This window comes from Scatophagus argus, chromosome 2 (genome assembly GCF_020382885.2).
Source record: "Scatophagus argus isolate fScaArg1 chromosome 2, fScaArg1.pri, whole genome shotgun sequence".
Lineage (NCBI taxonomy): Eukaryota > Metazoa > Chordata > Actinopteri > Scatophagidae > Scatophagus > Scatophagus argus.
This window is the reverse complement of record NC_058494.1, coordinates 23,427,599-23,453,184: the sequence shown is the minus strand read 5'-3', so window position 1 is coordinate 23,453,184 and position 25,586 is coordinate 23,427,599. Positions and strand designations below refer to the sequence as shown.

The 25,586-nt window shown below is 42.7% G+C and overlaps 1 protein-coding gene across 1 annotated transcript; it reads right to left on the bottom strand.

Moving 5' to 3' along the window:
• Positions 1 to 878: 878 nt before the first annotated feature.
• On the bottom strand, positions 879 to 19,764 carry gna12a (guanine nucleotide binding protein (G protein) alpha 12a). Its single transcript, XM_046371805.1, has 6 exons — positions 18,985 to 19,764; positions 13,774 to 13,992; positions 5,912 to 5,962; positions 5,615 to 5,815; positions 5,065 to 5,271; positions 879 to 4,163 (listed from the first exon to the last, which is right to left on the bottom strand). The coding sequence occupies exons 1-6, from the start codon at positions 19,300 to 19,302 to the stop codon at positions 4,002 to 4,004; spliced, it is 1,158 nt and encodes a 385-aa protein (XP_046227761.1). The 5' UTR covers positions 19,303 to 19,764; the 3' UTR covers positions 879 to 4,001.
• Positions 19,765 to 25,586: the final 5,822 nt, after the last annotated feature.

Below are 25,586 nucleotides of genomic sequence, written 5' to 3'. Positions count from 1 at the left end.
TCTCCATTTTGGGAACGGGACAGGAAGTGGGCTCAGCAGAGGAAACATGACCTCCTCTCCCCCCCTCCTCCCTCCTCCCTCCCTCCCTCTATCCTCTTACTTTTTCTTGTATTCCCTCTTCCTCCCTTTGTCTGTCCCTCCCTCCAGTCTGTGCCTGCCCATTCACAGGGTCATTTATGTCCTTTTTTTTTTTTGGGTCCCATAGATCCCATAGGCTGTCACATGTGTGTTTCTGCAGTGTGTGTGTTTAGACCTTAAATTACTTTCTACTCACATCCTGTGTAAATAAATATATGTTAACCACTGATTTATAAAACAATGCTAAACCTCTGGTCTGGTTGTTTCTGGGCTCCCTCCCTCTCTCTTGAGACTTGCAGTCTGTTATGTATCAGAGCTCCTCTGATTAAAAGCCAAAGCGAAGGTCAGACTCTGCTGGGTAACGGAGATATCGCCTCACTTCAGCTTTAGTCTAATGCCCAGCGGTCTGATAGCTTTAGCTGATGAGCCTCATATTGCATTACGTGAAATAAAAGCCCGCAGTTAGCCTCCAGGCTGTACATCAGAATGGCATTACTTATCAGGATCCTCGATTTGATGCTTTCTGGCTGTGCAAGAGGGCTTCTCGTGGTGTTCATAAAACCGCCCCAGGACATAAGAGAAGCATGTTTGAATTTATTTTTTCACCCCACATCTTTTTTTAAAAAAAAACAACCTCTCTGCCATTTCGCTCTATTTCCTCCTGCCTTTCTACTACTTTTCACTTTCCATCACAGAGGGGCTCGACCTCGTTCTCTGCCGTGCACACACTCAAACACACACACACACACACGCGCGCGCACACACAGACGCCCACACTGACAAAATAAAGAAACAGCATGTCAGCAAACGGCAGTGTATTTCACCACAGAGCACAGAGCCAAGGCACTGGGAAACAAAAAACAACAGCAGAGGACCTTCCTCTTTTCATCCTCTGCCTCCATCCTGTCCGCCTTTAAAATTCTGCCGTCTGTTTATTTGTTTCATTGCCCCCCCCCTTTTTTTTCTTTCCCCTCCCAGACGTTTTCCTTTCTGCTTGTTTTCTTCTCGTACACATCCAGTGCAATGACGAAACGTACAAAAAACAAAAAAACAAAACACCTCTTGTGTGAGTGGAAAAGGTAGGTTAGTTGACGGCAACGTTACAGTTACAGTGATGCTGTTAGACAGAGTGGTGTTTGTATTGTAAGGTTACCACAGTACACACAGTGTCAGTCAAATACAGTTTTCTATGTACAAGATGTATGAACATGCACAAAGTGTTTAATACAGTATTATAATAAGGCGTGTGGAAGTGCTCATGATTTCACCTCATTCCCATCGAGGCCATTTGGACTGAACACTGGGATGGGGAGGAGCAGCCCAGCTGTGTCCTACTGCTGCGTACCAGAATGTACAACATGCAAATGCTGGGAATCAAATCAGCCCTTTCACTTCATGGATCCCCCCCCCCCCCCGAAAACATATTAGAAAGAAACTGATTTGAAGGATCCAAGGAAGGATTACGGGGTCCAAATTTAAACCTTATGTGAAAGTACATGTTTGTGGTCGGCTGGCACATATCCATTAAAATCACATGACAGGACAGCTCTGGTCACCAGTTTGACCGCCATCATAAATCAGTGCACAAATATATATTAAACTGCAATTGACCACATGCTACATTACCAGAACACTGTGACTGGTGAAATAAAAAAAAAAAAAAATAAAATTAAATCTCCAATAAGTTTTTTTTCGGGCCACCTGCTGCATTGCAACAAACTGCAAACAATTACTTACACTCAATGTCCACTTCATTAGATACACCTTTCTACTGGGTGGATTTTGCACAATTCTCCATCAACTCTGGAGGCTGTTGTACGCAATCAGCAGTTTCTGAGCGACTCAAACCGCCCTGACTGTCAGCAACAATCAGTCCATTGTCAAAGTCATACATGTCGCATTGCTGACATGTCCTGTCTGCGCGACTTTATGAGCTGAGTTTCTGCCACATGACTGGCTGATCAGATATTTGCACTAGCAAACATACGTACAGGCGTACCTAATAAATTGGCCGCTGAGTGTATTGTCACCTTATAAAATTGATAATGATGAGCATATTAGAAAAACGGTTGCTTATTAATGTATCCATCAGACACGACATTCATTTAATCATCATCAAGTCACCTCATGAATGCAATACCAACATCGACTCCCTTTTTAGCTCCGGTTTGGGCTCAAACTCCCGAGGATATTGTGACTCTTACTAGCACAGTGTTCACCAGTTAGCTGCTAACTCTGTTGGTTTGCGTGTTAATTTATCAGAGGATCTTTGCTGCCTGCCTGCTGTTTAAGTGAACCAAATTGATAAAAGCAAAGCGATGAGCTGAAAGATGCTAAAAAGCCATGTGGGACTGAGGGAAACTGCAGCGTCGAGCGACCCTTTTTCTATTGTTAATACGAAAATATTCACATTTGCAGCTTTGAAATCTGGAGCCAATGTTAGAGCCAAAGATGACATCTTTAAATTACTTGCTGTCTGAAATTCAATTCAACTGTCTGAAATTCAAACATACTCAGTTCACAGTGATATATTTGAGAAGCTTGTGTCTGTATGGTTGTTTTAGAAATGACTTTAATGCTGGTTGACCAATTGACTAATTGTTGCAGCACTGTAACTATTTTTCCTACAGCACTAAATTGATATTTGTGTGTAAAGGTGTCCTGAAGTAGGAAAAATCAGACATGGAGAAGAAGAAAACTCACGGTTCATCGTCTGCATAAGTTAGCAAATTACTCTGTGGTTTTTGTTCATTCTGGCTTGTCTTGGTCGCTTTCTACTGATGTTTTCTGTCAATCTTCATGTTCCTGTCCTGACTGCTACAGAAATCCAAAATGGCCACCAGCAGCATGGGAATAAGGTCATTTACAGTTCAACCCTGTCATTCTCTGCTTCACGTTTTAGGACAAAAGGATGGGAACAACTAACGTAACCACACCCTTCTTGTAAAGGGGATACTTAGAATATGACTTGAGTTGAGTCTCGGTTATTGTGGTACTTGATACTCTGTGATGGGAAACAGAAGAAGGTATATGAATATAACTGAACCATAATTCATGCACAACCAGGAGACATGTGTTTCCGTGTGTGTGTGTGTGTGTGTGTGTGTGTTTAAACTGAGAAGAGCGTCTAATTTGACAGTCTACTGTGTCTGCTGGACAGGGATGAGACGAACAGCCCGTCCATTGTGCCGGGGAGGAGAGGGACAGGACAGGAGGGATAAGACTTATTGTCTGCAGCTGTTCGTCTCGTGTATGACGGCGGGGGCAGGAGGATGAACACAAGCAGGGGAGGAGAGGTAAAGACGGCACAGGAGGGAGCGGGGAGCAGAGCTTCGTCTCTCTTTCCTAAAGTTCATTGACAGGAACACTTGTGCAACCTTATCACATAACACGGCATATGACCAGTATGGTCATGTGTACTTTAGGACAAGACGTTCTTCGAAACTTTCCTTCTTTCTTCCTTATTCTTCCTTCCCCTCCTGCTGCCTGCTCACACAGCTTGTTTGGTTTAGTGACAGGGTTGTCATTAGTCTTAACAGGAAAAATAAACCCACTTTCAGTGCTCAGGTCGTGTAGTCGGTGCATTTTCTTTTTCTTGTTTTCTAAAACACTTAAGAGCTACAAGAAGCAGAGGAAGGTGACTGTCTTTCCAGCATACACACATTTATACAGGTTAAATGCAGGATTTTGTCCTCTCTGGTCTTCACAAGGGTCTCCACAGGGGCCACCGTAGGCCAACAGGTCCAGAGTCACTTTGTGGCTCCACAGGTTCAGGGTTCAGGTAAATCCACACTGTGAGTTAACCGGCTGCTCCACATGTTGCTATTAATATGCATCCGCGGGGCTGTAGTGTCCTCCAGGTCTGGATTAATGGCTGGTTTCACAGTTTACAGTCAGAGAAGTCGTTGTCTGCAGCATGAAGGTCACTGCAGCATGATATCTTTGAGGTTTTCCTGCAGGATGGTGTCCTTGACGGCGTGAAAGACAAAACGAATATTTTCTGTGTCTATCGCAGTGGTGAAGTGGTGGAAGAGCGGCTTCCCCCGGTTTCTCCTCTTACGGCTGAACGACTGCACCAGGAACGCCTGGAGGGAGCAGAGCAGAGACACTTAAGCACCTGATTTGTCTGAGATGTTCCAGTAATCAGGGTATGGGATTAGACAAAACCTGGACTCAGTCGATCTCTTGGCCGCTAATGCACGACTCGCCGGGTTTCTAATTTTATCTTTTCTTTACATGCGTGTGTGTGCATCACTTAAGACAGAGAGAGAGAAACACTGTGGGGCTGCAGCGTCAAACGAAAGGATTATTAAAAGTAGTGATACATCCTCACATTCAGAATACTTCCATCCAAATAAATAAAAATACGCAAGCGAGTTTCCAGAGCTGAACACACGTGTACTGAAAGGCAAAGCTGTGCGCTCCCTCACAACATCAGTAAGGTCCCTTCAATGCACTCTTTTAAAACTGAGGGCAACAATTGAAATGAGTAAGAAACTGATCCCAAGCAACAGAATGACCTGCTGTGTTTATATTCATATTTATAGTCACAAGTTAGTGGTGCTGTTGTCTGATTTCTTGAGTCCTTCAAAGGCAGAAAACAGCGTCATACCTTCAAACAATCGATAGTAGTTTCACATGTTATTAAAGTATAATCGCTGACACTTTTCATCTGCAGGCTGTCCTCCATGAACATCCATGAACAGCTCTCACTGACCTAATTTAACACAGGACATGGGTGTGGACAGCGGACCAAGTCCACAGGGTGTGAAAAACTCTCAGATAGCCAGAGAAGGTAAATAACAGGGACAGAAAACAGAAAGACAAGTTTAGGAAGTCCTCCGCTCCCTCATTTCATCTGCCCTGAAAGAGTCTCATCAGAGGAGGTGAAATTCCAAAATTGTCTTTCTCACATATCTTTCTTTCTATAAGACAGCTAAAACCTGAGAAAAACACGCACACGTGTGTGTGTGTGTGTGTGTGTACCTGTACGTCCTCTAGCCTGCACGGGTCTCCTCTGAACTCGGGAAAGTTCTTGCGGATGTCCACTGTGCGAATCTTTTCCACCAGCAGATCTGTTTTGTTCAGGAAGAGGATGATGGACACGTTGAGGAAGAGCTTGTTGTTGACGATGGTCTCAAAGATATTCATGCTCTCCACCAAACGGTTTGTCCTGCGATCCTCCATCAGGACCTGCAATTACACACACACAAACACAATTATTTATATATATAATTTTTTTTTAGGTTTTATCTGTGCACCAATTAAGGATTCAGTCGTCATCATATGACTGCTGATTTGAACCGCAGCCACGACTGAGGGAACAATCGAGTTCCCACAGCCAACCACAAAGAGACCTTTGTGTAAATCTCAAAATGTTGTGTGTGTGTCTCTGCTGTTTCTGCTCCATTCTGTGTTTCTAAAAGTCAGGAGAAAAATGTCTGTCTAAGGTCTTAAAGAGCACACCGTTTGTGCACAATATGTCTACTTCAACATCAGCATGACGCGATCAGAAACGTGTGTGCTTGAACAGTACCTGATCGTACTCCGACGACGAAACCATGAAGAGTATCGATGTGATCCCGTCGAAACACTGAAACCACTTCTGCCTCTGGGACCTCTGCCCTCCTACGTCCACCATCTTGAAAGGGATCTTCTTGATGACAAAGTCATGCTCGACGATGCCTTTAGTCGCCTTCCTCGCAAACAAAATGTCCTGCTTGCTTGGGATATAGTTCTGAAAGAAAGGGGAGAGAAACATATTTTCTTACAAGTTGAAAGAGATGAAGGGAAACGATTTGCACTGCAGATTTAACCGGTCGCTGTGACTCACCAGCTGGCCAATGCGATCCAAGTTATCCAGGAAGTATTTGACTGACTCACTCTGCGAGCAGGAAGACAAAAAAATCCATTAATTCAACTGAGTCATCTTGTTGAGCATTAACCAAACATGAACGACTCCAAACGATCAAATTAAAGCACTTTATCTGAACCGTTTCATGACTTGTGTTTCCTCCTTACTGAGTTCACATTTCATGAAAGCTTTGGACAGAAACACTGTGAGAAACACTGGGACTGTGTATATTTTCTCTAACGTGCCCGGCTACTTGTGAAGCACAGCTCTGAACTGAAGTGGCTCAAGTCACTGGATCAGTGTGTTTATATGAGCCATGTTTTCATCAGCGTGTTGTCTCATGGTCACATCTGGCCTGTCCCTCCTTATAGTCACACACAAACTGAGATGACTCTGAAGCTGCACTAATCAATATTTTTATGCTCTTTAAAGAAAAAGCTCTGATGAGTGAACAGAAACACTCCAAACGAAGGCTAATGTCGCTCCGCGTCTCGTGGATGTGAAGCTGTTTGACATGACAACTTTATAAGGTGATAATATACCAGTTATTGGTCTATGGCTTGTTTGGCTGCACACACTAAGTAGCCAAAAACAATTATTGCAGCTTTTGAGATTAGTGAAACCTACAGAGACTTGACATCCCACACATATCATTATTTCCATCAGCGTGACTCTTTTAGTCTTGCAAAAACTGAAAATTCGTACTGATTATGAAACACACCAGATGAGGGACGGACAATGATTTAAGTTGTGCTTTGCGGGAACCACTAAAATCCCCTGCAAAAAAACCCCCCAAAAAACGAACCTTTTCTGTGAATTTACAAGAACTATACTTAAAACAGGAACTGACGTCCATCAAAAAGAGCTGCTGATAATTTCTGGCACCAGAAAAGGGCAACAAAATGTTGTAGGAAAGCATAAAATTCGGATGCAATGGTAGACAGAAAGACGTGAGCTGTGAACGTCAGGTGGCTCTGTACAAATCCAAATGACCCCAACCTTAAGGGTTAGGATTAGGGTTAGGATTAGGGTTACTATTTCCCCAGTCCACACTGTAGAAAGCACTGATACCTGTGATACAAATCAAACATGTTTAGAATAATCTTCATGAGAAAGACAGACGGCAAACAATGATTAAACACCACACGTCATATGATTTTATCTCTTGACTGTCAACATCCACTGAACCACACTGGAAAAGACTCAGTTTGCTTCCAACGCTCACGATGCCCAAATTAAAGCCAATATAATCAGCCCAACAATTGCAATGGGTGTCAGGCTGCGTACACTTTGGACGTATTTCTCCTACTGTTTCAGGCAGCACAGTCAAATGAAACTGGAGCTGTGTAATCCATCACAGCGAACACCAAGCCCGCATCCATTTTTGTTAACGCTACGCTATCGTTGAGCGGTAATGTGGTTTAACTGCAGGCTCGATCTTGACTGTAATGGATTACGCCGCTCAAGGAAGTTTTAATAGGCTGCTTATTGATTTTCATACTGTTCGGAAATGAATGGAAACCAGAGTGTGTCCGGAACAGCAGCAAAGGCACAGTCTGACAGCAGCTCGGCTTGCAGAGTGTGTAACAGTACGTCATGTGAAGTAACACAGAACATTAAGCTTTAAACATTAGTTTAAAAGTCTTCTTCACACTTGTGATTCCTGACAGTGGTTTAAAAGTGAATCTTTCACTTCCTCCCTGTCTTAAACACACACACACACACACACACACACACACACACACACACACACATATTGAACAGGAAACAGCTGTGTGTGTGAAAACAGTGGGGAGAGACATGGGGGAGGGAGGGATTAGCGAGTCAGACAGGACCCAGATACAAAGTCATTTTAGCACACCCATCACACACACACACCCATCACACACACACACACACACACACACCTCACTACAATAAAGCACCATTCCTCTTAAACTCCGTTCACAACATTCTCCCAAGCGCTTTAGTCATCACTTGATCAAACAGAATCAGTGAAAACTCTTCGCGTGGCTGATAAATTCAAATCTCTGTCTGCCCTGTTGTGCAATAACCAGGAAACGTGACCTCCTGTGCGGGTGAGACGTGACCCCGTGACCCCGCCGCTGACCTACAGTGTCACAGCAAGAGGAAACACAAAGCCTGGGGCTCTGATTGGTTCAGCTGGACGTGGACAAGAGGAGGGGCTGGTCGACGGGAGAAGCAGGGAGAGGGGAATTCCCAGAGATGAAGGGATACGCAAACACAGACAGACACAGATGCACACGTGAATCACACACACACACACACACACATTATTTCCACAGAAGCTTTAACTGCCGTCAGCAGAAATGAGACGTCCTGTTCGTCGATGCAGCGGAGCCTGAAGCCAAATCAAAGTAAATTCATTTCATTGTGCCAAAGTTGAGTTTTAGGTCCTTGCAATGCAGATCTATACCTTGTAAAACTAAAACACAGCTCTGTGTGTGTGTGTGTGTGTGTGTGTGTGTGTGGATTTGTGTGTGAGTACGTGTGGTTGAGTAAGGCTGGAGGAATGTCTCCATTCATGGCGTGTATGGGCAGATTAGGGCCTTTATTACAGCAAAGACCTGAATAAGCTCCCATTCTCTAGCGTGTGTGTGTGTGTGTGTGTGTGTGTGTGTGTGTGTGTGTGGTCACAGGTACATGTGTGCCACTTGTGTGTGTGACTGGGTGTGCCTCTATTGCAGTCCTTTCACTACATACTATGATATTCACTCACCATGGTATTATAATGAACAAATCTGTGAGACTGTAACTAAATTCTTCTCATTAACCGTCACTCTGTTAATTATACTTTGATCATCTGATTGATCACTTCGTCTCTAAAATAGTCCAAGGTGACTTATTCGTAGTGCATGTTTTGTCCAACCAACAGACCAGCTGATATATTTAATTTACAGTTACATAAGCAGCCAAAAATCATGTTTATGCCGTAAATGTTTGGCCTTGTTTTGCTCAGTGGTTCTGATGGCAGCTGCATACCAGCAATTAGCAGAGTCTGTCTCTTAACGAAGCTGTCATTTCCTGTTTCTGTTTTATTATGCAATGCTTTCCGATTGTCTTTAAGATAAAAAAATAATAATAATAAAATAATAATAATGCATCGCTTTGGCCATCATCCCTGCCAGTAATAATAACTTTGTATTGGGCAGGTTAATAGCCAAAATCTGTCAACTCTATAACATCATAAAACAAATTCAGCTGGTCAAAAAGCAGAGCAGTCAAACAATCAGACAGGTTTTAAACAAAACCTTCAGGGTAGTGAAACTTGGAAAAAATGAAAGCGAACAGAACACTTGTCTGTTGTAAACATCCATCAGTTTATGGTGCGACGTCCTGACTCAGATTTAATCTACTGTAAACTGTGCACAGTTTTTTCTGTGCAATATTGGCAACATTTTGGGAGCGTTTACTTTATGTATCGCCTCCAAATAAACGGCACAGATGTACACTGTTGTCCTGATGTCTCAGCGATCACTTTGGTGGGAACAGTGATGTCAGAACTACGAAAATAAGCTGTAATAAGCCTGAAACAGCATCTAATTCTCAAACCAAAAGAAAAAGGCTGCCACGTACATATGATATTACTTTTTGGTTGTTATGGGGTACAGTATTGGGGCCATCACACACACACTCACACACATGAGGATGCCAAACCCAAATCCAGACATGAGGACAGACAGAAAAAGATTTTTCCACTCTCTAAACACTTCTAGATAAGGTTACATACTGTACACACAGTATAGCCCGTGTTAACTGCTCAAGTGTTGCAGCAGCAGACCTCCAAGCTGAAATCTCATACAGTCGGCCATATGGGGTGAGTGTGTGTGCCTGTGTTTCAGCATTTATAGCTTCTTTTCATCTTTGCGGGGCTTCGAGGTTCTCTATACAGTTAATTCAAACCTCCTTCATTCAGGATGTCTGTGCCACTGAAGACAACAGCAACAGTTTACCGTCACAGCTTGATATACAGCCTTGTTTTTGTCAAGCCAAAGAGGTTTTGGTGTTTATCCTATATCAAACTGCGTGTTATCTGGGTGTGGTGGGAACACAGAGAAGCTTGCAAGTAAACAAAATCCTTGCATATGCTCGCCGCTGTCTCTCTCTCTCTTTCTCTTCTTCTTCTTCTTCTTCTTCTTCACTGCGTTCGCCCTCTCAGCCCCCTCATCCCTTGCTCTTCTCCACTTTCCACTGCTTTTTTCCTTCCTCCCATCAGACTCTTTCTCTCTCCCCCACTTTCTCTCTCTCTCTCTCTTTCCTCCCTCTCTCTGTCAGCCTGTGGCCCAGCTCCAGCAGTGCCTGGGAAAAGCTGACTGTGGTATCCCCTGAAAACCTCTCAGAGTGCGGAGAGAAGGGGGGAGGAGAGCATCTAACTCAGCACATTTACTCCACAGTGGACATTTTGGTTTTTCTTACTTTGGAAGGATAATGCTGGCGTTATTCTATATTTTTCTTTCTGTAAACCAAACCAACAATGCAGTAGCACGTGTCTCAAAACCTTCCAGTTTCCCAACCGGGTGTGCGACACTCAGCCCCTAAGCTCAATTGTTCCGACTGAAGCAATACTACAAAATATATATATATACTTAAGTGATGTCCCAGAACAGCATATAGGAGCAAAACAGGGAGCAAATAGTCAATTTTTGGGTCATATTTTCAGCTGCAGACCCTCAAAGGGATTTTTTTATTCCTTTTTCTCTTAACTGTGGTAATTCTGACAGAGGATCAGTCCAACATTGCACTCTCCACTCCCACTGAAGAGATTCAAGACATGTAACTCTGGCAGAGCAAAGTATAGCATCGCAAACAGCAAGTGCCCACTAATGTTTTCCAAATACGGTCAAATATTGTGTAATTCCAAACAAAGGAAAACAAAGAAAGCAGCCCCCTGGGTTAGCTGTTATGCTAGCCAACTGCATAACTCTTCCTTGAGCTCTGCTTTGGTTTCTACCAACTCCTAAGTAATAAAATATCTCGGCTCTTCAGCTGCTAAATGTTAAGGTTGCTAACTTTGTCTGCTGTTCGGTGTGGGGCAGAGATTGACAGTGGTTATTAGAGCCTGGTAATCAAAGAGAACCAAAAAACAATATAAACTACAGGCTGCAAAAACGAAAAAAGATGAGCTGAAAGAAGCAACATTTAAAAATTTTAATTTTACATAATCCAAACAAGAGTAAACATGGAAAGCAGCCCCTGGGTTAGCTACTATGCTCTTCTTCGAGCTCTTTTTTAGTTTCTACCAACTCCTGAGTAATGAAACATCTCAGCTCTTCAAAGCACACCGTCTGTCAACAAAATGAGCTGAAGGCTGCTCCGTTTAAGAATTTTAATTTTAAGTTAAGCCAAACAGAACATGCAAAGTAGCCCATGTTAGCTTCTGTGTTAGTTAACTCCATAGCGATGTACTCCTGTGCCATCTTGCTAACTGCAAAATTAGCGTGGCTCACTACTCACTAATTCCATAACTATGAAGACAAGAACCAAGTTGAAAAAGAATATTTTAATACATATTTCAGACACACGTTAGTGAGTATGTACAGCAGCAGAATATGCAGGTGTGACTGTCTCAAAACAGAACAACGATGTGACTGATTGATATGTTTTAAACAGTTTTTGGACAACCAAGGATGTTTATGGCACAGAGAAATAAGCTCCATCAGGCTTTGAATACACAAACAATACTTGTTCGATTTATTGTTGGTTTTAGCCTTTTTTATGGCGTTTGTTAATAATAAAATTAAAAAACACTGAATAGCCCCAGCTTTATCCTTTAGACTGGAATGATGTCTGCAAGCCCATGCAGCTGCTGCCATACTAGCTTTATCATACGGCGACTCCAGATAAGACAAGGCAGTCTGACCCAAAGCTGTGCACTGTCTCACACACTCGTACAGTGTATTAAGTGAGAGGGAGACGGAAGCTGCTTCCGTCCGACTCCAGATTGTTTTGTCACTGATAAATGTGTAACAAGGTAAAAGGTCAAGCTTACAGCTCTGAATGGAAAGTAGAGCTGCTGTGCCACGTCCACTAAAGTGCAAATAAACTGGCCGCCACAGCCGACTCAAACTGAAATGACAACAAGACCAGCTGGTGATGCTGATGCTGTGAGACGTTCACTGTGTTTACAATATGATTAGTGATCATTCGTGACAATGTGCTGAACCGTTAAGTGCCTTTAGCCGTCTGTCTGGCCCTTCACAGCATGTCTGCTGACACTTATGGAGTCACTTGTAACACCAAGTGGATCTCCAGCTGCACTGTTGTTCCTTAGACTACAATAAGTGTCAGCTTTAAACATGTCTCCATTTGTTTGGTTCCCTTCAGGCAGCAGAAAGAAATAGAAGACATGTGTAAAGCAATAATACAGAGGATGGCCTGCTGCGTTTCTCTTTCTAGACATGTATAGACATACTTAGGGGGAATAATAAAGCATTTCAATATTTCTTTAGACCTGCGTTAATTGATTTGTGGCCACTTGGAGGGCACACCTTAGGCTGAAATGGGGAATATGCGGGCAAGCAAGTGCTCACATGTTGAGCAGCAACATTATTATTCATTTGAATTTGTGTGTCTGGCCAACTTATGAACGATAATCCCATGTTCATTCTTCTTTTAGTTCCATTTTGGTTTCCACCTGTGAGAAGTACTTGACTCTTTAGAAGTTAAATGACCCAATATGTTCACCAGATAGTTTGCTCACAGTGGGTTGTTAGATAACAGCGACATTAAGCTCCACAGGGCTGAGGGGAACAGTGGAGCTGGTGATAATTCTCCATGGGTTCTTCATTACAAGCAGCCTGTGTAGCATACAAATCATTTGATCCATTGCTAATATAAAGTATTAAGCAGAGTAGCTTCAAGGCTCAGATTTAAATTTAAAACATGTTTGTCTTACTGACCTAAATTATAAATTGGCACTACATAGCAGAGACAGGCTCTCATCCATATGTCATATAAATTTCCCTAAATTTTGGCCTGCAAAAATAAAATGAATATCAGGAAGTAATGAGTTGTAACTCAAGGCAAGCTCAATAAGTGGCCTATGAATAAGGCAATGGATTCACCCTGATATGTTTCACTCCTCCCATCCCCACTGCTTTCTGATTACAAAGCAAGAGCAGGCACGTTACCATCATCGCTTCATGGTGTCTTTTTGAAGGTTTCTCGTCATCAAAAATGAATAAGGTTACTGCACCTCACTCTGATAGTTGAGTGAATAAAGGTGCCATTTTATCAGCACTGCTTGAAAGACACTTAGTGAAGTTTTCATTAAAACATACTGCCTTTTATCCAACGGTTGAATAGATTAGTGATGTAAATGGTGAAAAAGAGTTCAGCGTGGCAGATAAAACTCCACTTTCAGTCAAGAGAAAAGTAATTACATCTTTGGAAAGTCTCCCAACAAAAAAAAAAGAAGATAAGAGAGGAAAATAAAGCAGAAACACAATAAATATGTTCACAGGCTTCACTCAGCTCAGTTCTCCTTCTTCAGCTGACAAGTAAAAACACCTGATAATATCCTGTTGTCTCCTCTGAAGATGTATGCTTTTGTTAGTTAGTCCTTCAAACCCATAGAACTTTCTTATAAAATCCCCTGGAGATCCTGAACTTTGCAAACAGGGAAATGTGTAAAATTGATGCACAAGACATCAAATTATTTCCATTTGTCAGAATGGTGCAGCAGCAACAGTCAGGGTCTACACGATATGACCTTTGATTTGGAACAAACTGTTGCTGAAAATATACAGCATATACCAATTATTTCAACAATCTCAAAATGAAAAGGGGAAAACTGTACACTGTAGGGTTCATCTACTCACCAGCTGGAACTCAGAGCGCCGTGCGTAGGCCTCCTGTATGCCGGCGTCCGCCCAGAGCGCGCTCAGTGCCATCACGTACAGCTGAAACTCGCTGGGCTCGACCCCCGAGCCGCCCACGCGTCCCTCCCACGACATCACCAGCATGCCCTGCTTCTCGTTCTCGCAGCTCTCCCAGCCGATGCCCAGCTTGTCCCGGGCGTCCACCAGCACACGCATGCCCTGCAGAATCACACGGTCAGCACATACACGAGCCTGGACGTGGTGTTCAGTAGTGAAGTGGGAATTCTGGTTCTGATTCTGATATGTCCTGAACACACTGAGGAAACAGAACGTCATACTGTGTGTGCAGCTTCCTAAGAAAAAGGTTAACATCGAGTCTAGTGTTGCTGATAAACATGAAGTAACACACACACACACACACACACACACACTACATAAATGTGTGACTGCTGGTGGTTTTCTGAAGAAAACCATGTGGACTGATCTGTGTGGGAGGTCTCCTCCTGACTGATCAAACTATCCAACACACACACACACCCACACACACACACTCAGTGTTTTATATACATCTCCTTTTCTCACTCAACTTTTTTTATAATCCCGTCATTTTAATTGTTTTCTTTCAGCATCTCGTGATCTGTCTGATTTTGTGTGACTTTTTGTCATTTTTAACATGACGTCATTTAATTAGTCTGTTTGACTGCTTGTTGATCTGCAGCATCTTTTCCATTCCTTCTACTTTGTGGCTTAATAATTTACTCCAGTGTGCCACAGCATGGTAAAATTCTAAATATGCTGTATTATTAAAGTCTGTTTGCTTGATTTATAGGGTGAAACAACAGTGGATCAACACCAGTGAACTACAGAGTGTTTCACAGGTCACATTAGGGTTGTGAGTAAATGAGTGTGCGTGTGCGTGAGTCATGACCGCCTAACGCTTGTGCAACAGTCAAGTCTGGTCAAGTTTATTTGTACAGCTTAATATCACATTCAGAGAGCTTTACAGACACACAACATGAACAGCTGCCAACCCAGCTCGACCTCGTCTCTACAAAGACGAGCAAAATCCTCCGAAAATCCCAGAGCAACACAAGAACTCTCAGACTAGTGAATTCAAAGGGAGATTCCCCGTTTCGTAATGTAGACGGGTGTGCAACAAGCAATTAAAAATGACATTAAAATACGACGTGACGGTTGAGGTTCTCACCAATGGAGCTGCGACGTGTGTGCAGTCTGAGATGCTCCTTCGTGACAAAGTGCGAGTATTCATATTTTTTTTGTCGGGACCGATGTTTTTGTTTTCTCAGTGGTAATGAGTAAGGCTGACAAAAAATAAACTAGTCTTTAAGACAAAGACACACATGCAACCACACATCCATCACCAGCATGTTGGCGGTAAAGTACTAAGAGACCCACTGTGAGCGAGCTTTGAGTCACATCGCCTCGTGTAGCCATCGACATTTTTTGTCAATGAGCCAACCTGAACCTTATCTTTTTACTAATCTGAGTGTTTGTAACAAAATCCTCTCTGGTCTTGTCTGTCTCTCTTCCCGTATGCCTGCATGTCTGTCTGTTTTCCTGTCGGCCACTCGGCCTCTTTGTCCACCTTATCTGTCCATGTTAGGTCAGTAAGTGAGGCTGCATTTCCACACCAAATGTATCAAAACCATAATAAAGTTTGACCCAGTCTGTCCTGTTTCAAAGGCCCCTCCAAAACTGCTGGCGAGAAATGCAGCTTTTCTTTTTCCCAGGCTTGCAGACATCCTATTCAGATGGTCCTCATCAACTCATATCAACTCCTAGTCAGGAGATACCACATGGCCATGTTTTGTTTGGCATCAGGTTGCATTCAGGTACATATGTCACTTGAGCTATGAGATTAAAGAAAAAAAAAGACATAAATTATGATTTCTCAGGTCGAGCGTTCAGGATGTCTTGCTTCACAGATAAATATGGGTTATAGATGTCTTAAAGGACACGCCAGTGTCACCAAGTGCTTGCTCATGAGGGAATGTTGGGTCTCTCTGTAGCATAAAGAGTTTGGTATAATCTGCCTTTATCCCAGCAAACCCGTGACATTAAACTTTGCTGTCCCTTTGTTGTGTCAGGTGTAAAAGGCTGACATTACGAGCTGAAGGACCACACGAGCAGGAGGTTTCAGCCTGACCTCCAGGACATCTGAAGGACACACCAACATGGACTCTTTGCGCTCTTTGTACTCCACTGTAATTTAAAGGATTATCTTATCTTATCTCTGATAGATGCAACCTCCGTCCTTAAAGGGTCGGAAGAGGTTTGTACATGTTTATACTCAATCTGATCAGCCACCTTAGAAGTGGGACCGATCAGCTGAAAATCACAGCATGAAGTGAGCCAGAAGTTACAGAGATGGTCCAACACGGACCCCCTATTGCGACATCAGCCGTTTGTCTGGCCTCTTCAAGCCCAACCATTGAGGGCAAGGCTACGGGAAACACTACATGAAGTGGACGGAAACTCTATTCACGAGGGAAACTTCGAAAAAACAGACCAGCTCTTGACATTTGTGTGATGTGTCACTGGCACTCAGCGGTAACATCTGACCACATGGGGCTGGAAAAAACACAGAAATCTTATGCGTGAACTGAAGTTTTGTCACATGTCACAGTCATGATGCGATCAATGACATTCTTGTAACAGCAGTTGGCAGCTGCACAGGACTGAACAGCTCATTTAACGTTAACCTTTCACTGTTTCTGCTGTTGCTGCTCTCCTCTAACATGGTGAAAAACACTCTGTATGGCAGACATTAAAAAACTTTCAAAATAAAGGCGGACAACCCCCCCCCTCACAGGAATTAAGCACCAATCATCCTCTTAATTCTTTACTACAAACTACAAACAGAGTTGAAACCCACAGGAGTTTATTTTAAATTCTCTCCACACTCATAATGTTTCCAAAGATGCCAAATATTCTGACCAAGACAAATCTGCAAACTTCTCAGCTGTTCAGCCTGTGAACTCGGTTTATCCCCCTTGATCGATGTGTGTTTGGGAAACACTTTAGTGAAAAGCAAAAAAAAAATCCACCTTGGCAAGGATTTCACCGGAGACTGATCCGTTACTGCTGCAGGTGTCATGACTGACACAGGAGGAGCGGGACCACACCTGAACTCCACCTCTATGTTATTTATTTTATAAGCCTAATTATGGCACACACCTGTACATTCCCTTGATCCCTCCTTCCTTCCTGCTTTGTTCTCTTTCTCTGTTATTAAGTTCCCATTAAAACAAGGTTGGGGATGGAGGAGTCCTCAACACCCGGCAGGTGAGGCTGATCCCCCAACAATGCCCAGGTAACACCAGTGGATCATAGCTTTACTAATGGAATCAGATTCAGTGTATAATGTCAAGACACACATTAAGTTTCAGTTAATGTTTCTGTTAATTATGCACTAATGGTAGATGTAATATTGTTTTAATCCTTTCCTACACCCATGATAATCTTCAGTCTATGTGCAGTTTGGATGTGTTGCTCACTGCTATTGATTTCCACACCTTCTCCTCTGCACCAATATTTTATTTATGTTATATTATCTGACATTAAAGTGCTGAAGCAATGGTTCAATAGCAGAGGATCACTCACTGCTAACTCTCAGCCAAACACTGTTAAAACGCTGTAAAGAGAAGCTCATGCAGAACGGATATGATCAGGCGGGAAAGACTGACAAAAACTCGTCAATCACTGCTTGCTTTAATACAAGAAACGAGTAGGCAACTACTCTGACACTGAAAAATATATATAATTTATCATTTATTAAGTCACTGGTTTCAACTTCTGAAATGTGAAGATTCCTATGAGGTTAAAATGAACGTCTGTGATTTTTTCCACTGTTATTCACACACATTTTACCATTTTAAGATATTTTATAGTCCAAAGAAGCATCAGTTAGTCAATAAAGTAATCGACCAATAGAGTTCCCTGCTTTTCAACCGAGTAACAAAGCATCCAGTGACATAGCTGCAACTGGTGGTGGAGACTGTGAAATTGGGAGTGAAGCAAACAATTATCTGCTTGATTTAAAGCTAGCTGGACTTGACAGTGATCCTTACAACTTTCCAAGCTGTGGCCAGGAATCGCATTTCCTCACATTTACATGTGCCTAAAAGCACTGAATTATTGTTATATCCAACACTTTGGAGGCTAAATGATTATTTGCGACCCTAATGGTGATATGGTGTCTTATGTTGTTTCATGAGAGGGACGACTCTCAGGCCAGCAACCGGGTGATTAACATGGCATGTTAATCTTTTAATATGCGGTTCAAAACCACATTCTACTTCATATCTCTAAATTTGGGCAGGCACAAATCCTGCATTTGCAATCATGTGATTTCTTGCCATTTTTTTGCCTCTCCTGCATCCTCGTACACATCATGCATTGTATGTTTTCAGGAGGTTAAGTGGTGACTGGGGGGGGGGGTGTTCATGATGTGGCCCCTCGACAGCACCGCCACTGTATGCTGGTATTCAGGGGAGAGTGTTGTGTTGTGTATGCTGCTGAAGTCGGGCTCTTATCATCCTTGTCTGGGCTGTGTGGCACTCAGGACGGATGTGCTCATCCCTCAGGAATAGGCTGATTATTGTTAGCTGGTGAAGGAGGTCCAGCCATGGCAGCAAACAAAGGGACAGGACACACACACACACACACTTTGGGATAAAAATATGTACTATGTCAACAAACCTCTCTGTGCCTTTCAGTGTGTGTGAACCTCAGCTGTGGGATGAAAACATCGATTATTGGGCCTCCACATGATGATCTGCTACTGATGAACCTGCTGATTATTGTCCTGATTGATCAACTTTTCGTTTGGTCTATAAAATGTCCCAGAGCCTAACTGGAAATCTGCTTGTTTTGCTTGACTGTCTGAAGCATGAAAAGATAAAGAAAAACACCAAAGCCCACTTCTACTGATTTTTGGCAACATTTTCCTTAAAGATAACTTAAAACGATTAATCGATTGTGATATTTGTTGCTGATTAGAGTTTTAACTGATTAACTGACTCACTTGTTTCACCTCTAGTCAATAGTTTGTCTCCAAAGACCTTGGTCGATATGTCTCCTAAATGTCAGTTTCTCACACACCCTTTAATGGTTAAACACACAGGACAACACTGAGACCACGGCGGTGGGCTGTGAAGTCATTTATTCCCCATGAAACCTTCATCTTACCTTCAGTATATTCTCATAGATGGTGTCCCGGAAGTCCAGAAGTGCTTTTTTATCAAACTCTTGTCCATTAATGATGCGCATCTGTTTGAGGAATGTGGACTTTCCGCTCTCTCCGGCCCCGAGCAGGAGGATCTTCACCAGCCGGCGGACGGCTCTCCTCTCCCGGGCCAGCATCGCGTCTATCTCCCGGCTCCGGCGCCGCGCCTCCCGCTCCTGCGCCGCGTCCCTCTCCCGGCTCCTCTCCTTGCTGTTGCCCGGATCCCGGCTGGCCTCGGCCGGGAGCAGGCAGCGGCTCAGGGTGCGGACCACTCCCGACATGTCGTGGGAAAAAGTTCACCGAAACTGGAGTGGGGAAATGTTCATTATAGGATGTGACTCCTGGGTTGGAAATGGCCCAGTCCGCTTACATCCAGTTGATAATGACACGTTTTCAGCGGACAATTTAATCAAGTCTACATTTAGATGTAACGGGTGAAGCCGTTATCGAGTCTCCCACCGACGGACAGTCCTGTGTCCATCTTGGTTAGATCGCGCCATCAACAAAATCAGTGCGGATGGAGAGGAAACAAAGCCGGGAGACGTTCAGAAAGTTTTCCACCAAGTTCACGTTTGAATCCGTCGACTGGCCGGACGTTAAGAGCTAAAGCTGAAGTCGGTCTGTCATCCAAAGCGAAAACAAAAGTACGGCTAAAACAAAGACACACACACACACGCACAAACACACACACTGTGACAGCCAATCCAAACTCCCCGAAGCCTGCGGGTTTGTGAACTTGGGCAGCGGAATGAGAGCAGCTCCTCCGGGCGGCGGTGGGACGGCCAGACTGATGAGAGGGTCCGCCGGTGCCGGACTGGGGATCACCGCTAGGGGGCGCACACCAGACACCAGGTTTTCTTTGACCACGTGTGTGATGTCTCTCTCTCTCTCTCTCTCTCTCTCTCTCTCTCTCTCTCTCTCTATATATATATATATACATTTCTTAGCTTCTGCACCCTTAAAATTGACCAATTAAAACGTTAATATAATCATAAAATCAAGGTCCAAATATGTGAAACAACAGCTGTTGATCCTAATCGATAACCCGCAACAATCAATAATATCCATAAATGTTTCAAATCACCACATGTAATATAAACCAAATAAAGATTTTTTTTAAAAAAGTGCTCCAAGCACGCACAAGCAAGCAGGTAATAATTAAAACACTACAGCTACAGTTTAAGCACATCCATAACATTCACAGCCACATGATATTTCTACTGTGTTTCTTTTCTATAAGTAACAGAAAATGTCATTTAAAAGCTGAGGGCTATGAAAAACATCATTTAGTTTCACTAAAAAATGCAAAAATCTCAGTAAAATGCATTCAAACCCCAAAATTGCCAGATTAACTTTGAATTAACTGGTGTATTGTAGATGTAATGTGCTTGAAGCCAGTCTGTAATGTACAGCATCAAAGAGTACAAGAAATCATCACTTATTAGAGACTGGCACATCAGACGAGGGCTACTTGGCTGTTTTAAGGACTGAATGTGTGTAACTATGTGTGATCAAGGCACTGCTGAAACAGAGGGCTCCGCTCTCAGTCAAATGGGTCTCTTTTCATCATTACAATATCTCCACACATTTTCCTCTCTTCTGTCAAACAGCCAGACAGGCCAGAGCATACATGCCTGCAGAAAGCGGTCCGAGTCCCTGGACAACTTGAGCTTCTCACTCAGCCAAGCCAACAGCCAAGACCCTCTGCTTGACAGCTTCCCTGCCAGAGAAACTAATCAGCTACAGGATCCGGGCTGTCTCAGGGCCAGATCCACGACAAGAATAATCTGCCTCACACACATGCCAGTCGAGTCCACAGACCTCGAGTGCTCTAGCAGGCTCCTTTCTGCTCACCAACTGTCTGCTGTTACCAAGATGGTGACTGTTAGCTAAAAGGACTTGATCCCGACCGGATGAAGAAGCAGACGTGAGAGTAGTGAGGTTCACCAGAAGCCGTCTGGACACAAGTGAGCAGGCACGGCGCCCGCTAAAACATGACTCAGACACCAGCCCATAAGACACACTTTCCTTGTACAAAACATCATCTCATTTTAGTCGTTTCATGTGAAGGAACAAAGAGATGTGAAGGAATAAATTGCGTTCAAAAAGATGCTGAGTTGTTGTTAAAGTCAGGAAAGCAGACCTCATCAAAGTTAAGACAGAACACAAACCATGAATATTAATTATTACACCATTAAACATTAATTCAGATTGGTTTTTGGTGTAATATTCCACCAAGCGATGGATGTTGCACCATTTTTCCATCATCTCGTTTTTTTTCTCTGTCTTTTAATTTATCACTGTGCTTTCTGCTCATGATTAGATTGTACTTTTACACCCACAACCATTAAAAAACTGAAACTGAAGCTTATGAAACCAGCAAATGTGTCAGTAAAGTAAATGACAAAGTATAGAAATGTTTCTCCAACTCCCCAAACTAATGGATTTTAAGCACTTTCTAATCAAGCCAGTTGTAATTATAGACAGGGATTAAATTGGATTTTACATTTCTGCAAAAGCCGTTTCTGATGTCACATTTCACTTTGAGGTAAACACCAGTTAGACACATAAAACACAGAAAATGAAGACTATTGCAAAACAAACAGGAAATGATGCCCCCATATCAGTTTACATCATTTATAACCCTTAAGGGACCCCTCTAGAGAAGCTGAAAAAACAAATCTTTGTTCAATGCATATTTCTCTGGGCTACTCAACAGCAAAATCCTCAAACCTGGAACACTAAATTGCTCAGTTGATTCTAAAATTAATTCACAAACTAATTTTCTGTTATTAATTGTGACTGAATAAGTTAAAGTTCAAATAAGTCATCATCAAAACTGCCTCATCAAAAGGCAATTTTTGTATTTGCCATTCAGTGTATTGGCTGTCTTTTTTCCAGGTCTTTGTGGCACAGCTGTGGTTTTGTGATTGATGCCAAAATAATTCTTGGCAGCACTTGGAAGTTGGACAACCTGCTCTGCCACAACAACTGCCCTGAGCTTGTGCTATTTTATTTGTATTTGTCTGGAAGATGAATCCCTCCTCTGTTTCCCTTCCTCTCCTTTTATCTCTTAAAAGGTTTGTTTTTTTTAGGTTTTGTGAGTTTTACCTCACCCACAACAACGGTCTGTGTAATGCAGACTGTAAAGCCTTTTAATTTATAATTTCTGGCTAAAAATATAAAACTAACCTGATTTGACAGTTTTTGACAGTTTTTGCTTGTAGTTCCAGCTTTCTCTGGACAGAGGGCGCTGTTAGACCAGAAGAAACATAGAACCTCTCCTGAAAGACATCTCTTTTTAACCCTCAGTTACAACAGAAAAAGAAGTGAGAAATGCTGATTTAAATGGTCTGATCAGAGCGCCATATATTATATTGTCTCAGTCATGGCGTTTAGTGTTGTGTGCACACAAATACACACAGAAGAGGACATTATTCTGTTAAAGCTGGGGTTGGTAAAACTGAGATTTGGAAAGAATTTAACTGGAAAAATTTACCACATTCAACATGTTCCCTCACCTTCTATTTCAATAAATACAAAATAAATAACACTGTTAAATGGCACAAACATATAAACACAAGAAAAATAACTGTCATGAAAGTACCTCAGACCGAAAAAGCTGTGCAAGTATGTTTAGTGCTAACAAGGTTAGCGAAAACGTAGCAACGATTGTATCCAGCTACCTTATGACCTGTTCACTGGTAAACAAACAAAACAAACAAACAAAATTAACAATATCCTAACGGTATCATAGTGAACAATCACAACAAAAAAGACCATTGTTAGCACTCATGGCTCTCAAATTAGCATGTTAGCAGTGGGAATTAAATTTTGGCTGCACCTTCTCTGCCATTCTTCTGTGACTAGCTCGCTGTCCGCTAACAGCTTTGGCAGTATATTCGACTGCTCTTGTGTGCAGGTAGGCCGGTATGTAGATAGACAGCCAGGTAGACCATCCAGTCTTTTAATTCTGACCAAATCAATTAAGGAATTTCTTGCAAGCCCCTAACAGGCACACAGACACACCTGATGTTTTTCTTTTTCTTGTCAGAGAATTTGATTTATTTATCGCTGTCGGGATGATGGAGAGGTTTTCGAAAAAACCAACCAAAAAAAAACTTCTGAAATACATCACCATCCCTACCTTTAAAATTGCTCCCTAATTTACCTGTCCAGCAGCAGTGGCACTTTATTGAACCAGCCCAGTGTGTGTCAGCCCATAATATTTGAGTGTATGAGCAACAGAAAGGCAAGATTAAAATTCTAGATAGCAACACACTCTTCTCATGTAATTAGCCTAAAAGCCTTTTCATCAGGCTTGGAACAACACCTCGCATGCACACACACACTAATGGACACCACCAGAGTCTGCTTATACCCCCTAATATTCTGCATTCACCTCTTAACACTCCTGGAAAAGGCATCTGTGTAATGGCACCATTGCCTTGGTGTGTTTTTGTGTTTGTATGAGTTATTTATATGCTAATGAATTTGGAAGGACATGTTGAGTGGTGAGTGTGTGTGTGTGTGTGTGTGTGTGTGTGTGTGTGTGTGTGTGTGGGTGGAGAAGGCAGGAGTTGCCGCAGCCCCCGAACAGATGCTGAAGGAGAACCTTGAAGACATAAGCATGTTGCCTTTCTGTTTAAAGTCATATCAACACGGCTGTAGCTGCGTTCCTGAACTGTGTTTACCCCACCACCCCCTCCATCCTCTTCCCTGTTATTCCCACTTTACTCTGATGAATTATTGTTATTCATGCATGCTGTCTGAATGCCTGTCTGACTTGAGGTACTTTGGCACCAAACACACCTTTTGTACCTGACTGAAATGCCAAATGCAGCTGTTAGCGTTGATTGACAGGCTCCACACTCCAGTCTGCACAACATGCTTCTCTTCTTCCCGTCTCTAATGGCTGAGCTGCTCCCACTGCTCGATGTCAGAGAGATGAGACCCAGTGGGCTGAGTGGCAGCCACTATACCAGATTTGCAACTTTTGTTTGCGTCTGAATTTGACTGCTTTTGGATAGTTCTGGTTTGTTACAACCTGGGTTTGGTTTTCGTAGCTTCATCTGTGATAATAACTATGTAGACTGCAGGTTTAAAAGGCTGTTAAGACATTTTATTACAATGGATCAAATGTGGTTCATGGAGACCAGAAAGAGAGCTGAAATGTGAGCGAACATTGGATTTGCATTTGAAGGTGGTCAGAAACAAAGCTTAAAATGAATACTGATGTTGCTTTGTATGCGTTTTGTACAGGTTTGCAAAGAAGTTCTCCATATCAACTTCCAAAGTGATAAAACACGATACACACACAGTACTGCGCCACCTGACCATTACACCGCTTTTAAATACATAGACATTAATATGGAGTTGGTTCATCCTTTGCAGCTCTAACAGCTTCCACTCTTCTGTGAAGGCTTTCCACAACATGTTGGAGTGTTTCTGTGGGAATTTGTGCCCATTCATGCAGCAGAGCATTTGTGAGGTCACACACTGATGTTGGACCAAAAGGCCTGGCTCACAATCTCTGTTCCAGTTCATCCCAAAGGTGTTGGATGGGGTTGAGGTCAGTCCAACCCTTGAAAAACAGCCCCTGTTCAAATGCTTTTGTCCATATAACGTATGTCAGAGTTCAGCCTTCCTTTTTGTAGGGCCAACTGCAGAAATCAGACGCAGAAACAAGAAATCATGAAAAAGAGGTTCAGTGGGGGAAGAAACAAAAAGGGAGACGGACACGGGTTGGAGGGAAAAACTGAGAAGAAGAAAAAAATGGTGAAATTATTTCCCAAACTGTTTATAGTAAACATCCTTCTTTTTTACAGACTCACTTCCTGATCCTGGAAAATATTAGCGAGCCATGTGAGCCACGACGTCAATCCGAATGGAAGAAAAGGAAATTGGCGTCAAGTCATTACCAGTTCCAATGGAAGTATAGATTAGCTGTCTGTTCCAGCCCGTCATGGTGGGAAGCAACAAATCTAACACATCGTGGTCCTACTTTTTGGCCACTTGGGGGCAGTGGAAACAAGCTGTGAGCACAAAATTGGCATATTATTACCTTTAAAGCTGATACAGTTAACCTCTTTAGCAAACAGCAACTTATTTATACATCCAGCAGCTACAGATCAATCTTATCTCTCATATGAAGTTGTGTTTCTGGCAAATCTTCTCTGTTTTTGGCCTGTGAAAACTTTAGCTTTTTTTTGTCGCTTTAACTGCTTTCGCCAGCTTGTCTCTACTGTAACTGCTGTCTGCTGCTTGGTGCTGAGCAGGTTGTATGCAGAGGGGTTTTTTAGAGCATTTCCCACCCCTGCTGAAACAGCTGCCTGCTGCTATAGAGAGGGAGGGAGAAGTGAGAGGGAACCAAAACACTAAAGCTGTGAGCCTGACAACAATGATCTGAAACTGGCAATAAATCTCCATAAAGCCAAGCAGAGCTGCAGATTCAGGCGATAATTCTTGATAGTTTCATCACTACAAGCAGGCCCCTTTCACATTGTCAGTGTTTTTTTTATGTGGCTGTTATAAAAACATCAATTACAACTGCTTCAGGTTCTCA

Excerpts from the sequence above, each read along its gene's own strand:
- gna12a (XM_046371805.1), bottom strand. The coding sequence starts at position 19,302 with ATGTCGGGAGTGGTCCGCACCCTGAGCCGCTGCCTGCTCCCGGCCGAG. Across the intron at positions 13,993-18,984 it reads TCTATGAGAATATACTGAAG|GGCATGCGTGTGCTGGTGGA; the intron begins GTAAGATGAAGG and ends GTGATTCTGCAG. Across the intron at positions 5,272-5,614 it reads CGTCGTCGGAGTACGATCAG|GTCCTGATGGAGGATCGCAG; the intron begins GTACTGTTCAAG and ends GTGTAATTGCAG.